Source organism: Parambassis ranga, unplaced genomic scaffold (genome assembly GCF_900634625.1).
Source record: "Parambassis ranga unplaced genomic scaffold, fParRan2.1 scaffold_27_arrow_ctg1, whole genome shotgun sequence".
Taxonomy (NCBI): Eukaryota; Metazoa; Chordata; class Actinopteri; family Ambassidae; genus Parambassis; species Parambassis ranga.
Genome location: NW_021144800.1, coordinates 1017115 through 1019225, shown reverse-complemented (window position 1 = coordinate 1019225; position 2111 = coordinate 1017115). Strand labels below are relative to the sequence as shown.

Here is a 2111-nt window from a genome sequence, read left to right as displayed (position 1 = left end):
TGTTCATTTTATTTTTTAGTTTATGTTTATTTTATTGATGATGATGTTACAATTTAAATGTCTTTCTCACACTGTGCACTGATAGATGAAATGCGTTTATTATCAAATTCAACCACCATTTCTTCAGATAACTGCAGTGAATATGCTTCCCTCAGGAAATGAGATCATTCCTATGAGAGAAATTATTCTTGAGGAGGCAGGGTAACATTGATGTTGCTTTTGTTGCAGCTAAAACCTGAAATATAATCAGATTAAATGTAGAATACATCAATTTACATACTTATTTTCACCTTGACTATGTCCCAATGAAAAAAAAACATCTGCCACATCCACACATGCAAAGACAGTAAAACAAGGCCACATCGGGGCAGCAGCTATATTGAGTAGAGTGCACTTTGTATTGGTGAATTAAACTCTGGAGACCTGATTGATGTTTTTCGCCACTGTTTTGAGTTGGGCTACACATATTTAATAGCAGATGGAAATCCTGCACATAATTTGAGTTCATCCAATGAGCAACTGTACTTGCTGTCCATTATGGCTTCACAGTTACACTACAGTGCAGCTTTCCTTTAGTGGATTTTATTATGTAGTCCTATTTGCTAATGATGCCCTTTACTTTAACAAGGATGCCTGCAATGACGTTATATGGTTGTTGGGGACATTAAACATCATGACCATGGAAAGCTAATGGAAAATCCAAATCTTGCACCATCAACTGTTACTTGTGTCTGTTGTATATGTGGAAGTGTGTCTTGTGGTTGCTGTTTATGTTCTGCACTGCTGGAATAATTCCTTCATTTTTCGGCGGAAAGTTTTCCCGACTAAGACGTAGAGAATTGGGTTGAGAGCATTGTTGAAAATGCCCAAGAAGAAGGAAAAGACTCTGATGAGGCGCAATAATTTAACAAGACACTCATCCTTAGGGGTATATATAAGTAATAAATGTATGACTCTTGCGATTTGGCCTGGCAGCCAGCAGATCATGAACACCAGGAGGACTGCCAGGACCAGAGTGGTGGCCCTGTGCTCCATTTTCTGAGTGTTTGAGCTCTCTGTTACCCTGTTCCTCAAAACATGAAGAATGTTGACAGTGCAGAAGGACATAATACAAAGGGGGAGGAAGAAGGTGAATGTTGAATACAGAACACTAAACAGCACATCATGACTTCTACTTGGATAAACACTATTACATTCAGTAACATTATTCTCAGGATCACGTACTGCTTTAAAGTAAACGATAGCATCAACATTCAGAAGAAAACCCAGAGTCCACACCAGAACACATCCCAGTTTGGCACAAATTGGCCTGCGCAGTCTTTCATGGGACAGCGGGTGCACCAGTGCCAAATAACGATCTATGCTAACCAGAACAAGGAAGCCACAGCTGCAGGAGGTGTTCATGTAGATGATAGTTGATATCAGTTTGCATATGGCAGAACTCATGTAATCGTTTGCTAAAACTAGAACGTCAAAGGGGAAACAGCACATCAGAAGAAAGTCAGCAGCAGCCAGGTTGCTTAAGTAGATCTCAGGCGCAGTGCAGGCCTTCTTGTGGAGGCAGAAAACCACCAACACAAACAGATTGAGGATGATTCCCAGCACACTGATGGGAAGGAAGGACACCTCCATCATTGTGAGGTAAAAAAATATGTCACCATAACACTGTGTTTCATTCTGATATGTAGTCTGGTTGCTCAGGTTGGCAGACATGCTGTGAAGACACAGAGGAAGCAAACTTAGCAAACAAAGCAGACAGCTTTCATTGTTGGTAACACAAGAGTACTCTACCGTATTTTCACAGCTATAAGGCGCACCTAAAAGTCTAAAACTTTCTCAAAAGTCGGCCGTGCGCCTTATAATCCGGTGCGCCTTATGTATGGGTTGAGTACCAGACACAGGGACGTGATACATAAACTACGTATGCTGGCAGCAATTCACCAATCAGCTGAACGCTACAGCACAGGCGCAGCAACTTCCAGCAGATTACAAAGAAAAGCTGGCCAGCTTCCACGTCTACTGCAGAGACAACATTGCCAGCAAAAACATCCAGCCCAGCCTCATCACCAGCACGGATGAGGTCCCCCTCACTTTCGACATCCCCGTGAACC

General features: G+C 42.0%; 1 protein-coding gene across 1 annotated transcript; it reads right to left on the bottom strand.

The window, feature by feature from the left end:
• Nucleotides 1-766: 766 nt before the first annotated feature.
• On the bottom strand, nt 767-1713 carry LOC114430717 (B2 bradykinin receptor-like). The gene has a single exon (XM_028398681.1). It carries the CDS (start codon nt 1711-1713, stop codon nt 769-771), a length of 945 nt encoding a protein of 314 aa, XP_028254482.1. The 3' UTR covers nt 767-768.
• Nucleotides 1714-2111: the final 398 nt, after the last annotated feature.

Bases quoted from the DNA above. Each gene is read 5' to 3' on its own strand.
- LOC114430717 (XM_028398681.1), bottom strand. From the start codon at position 1,713: ATGTCTGCCAACCTGAGCAACCAGACTACATATCAGAATGAAACACAG.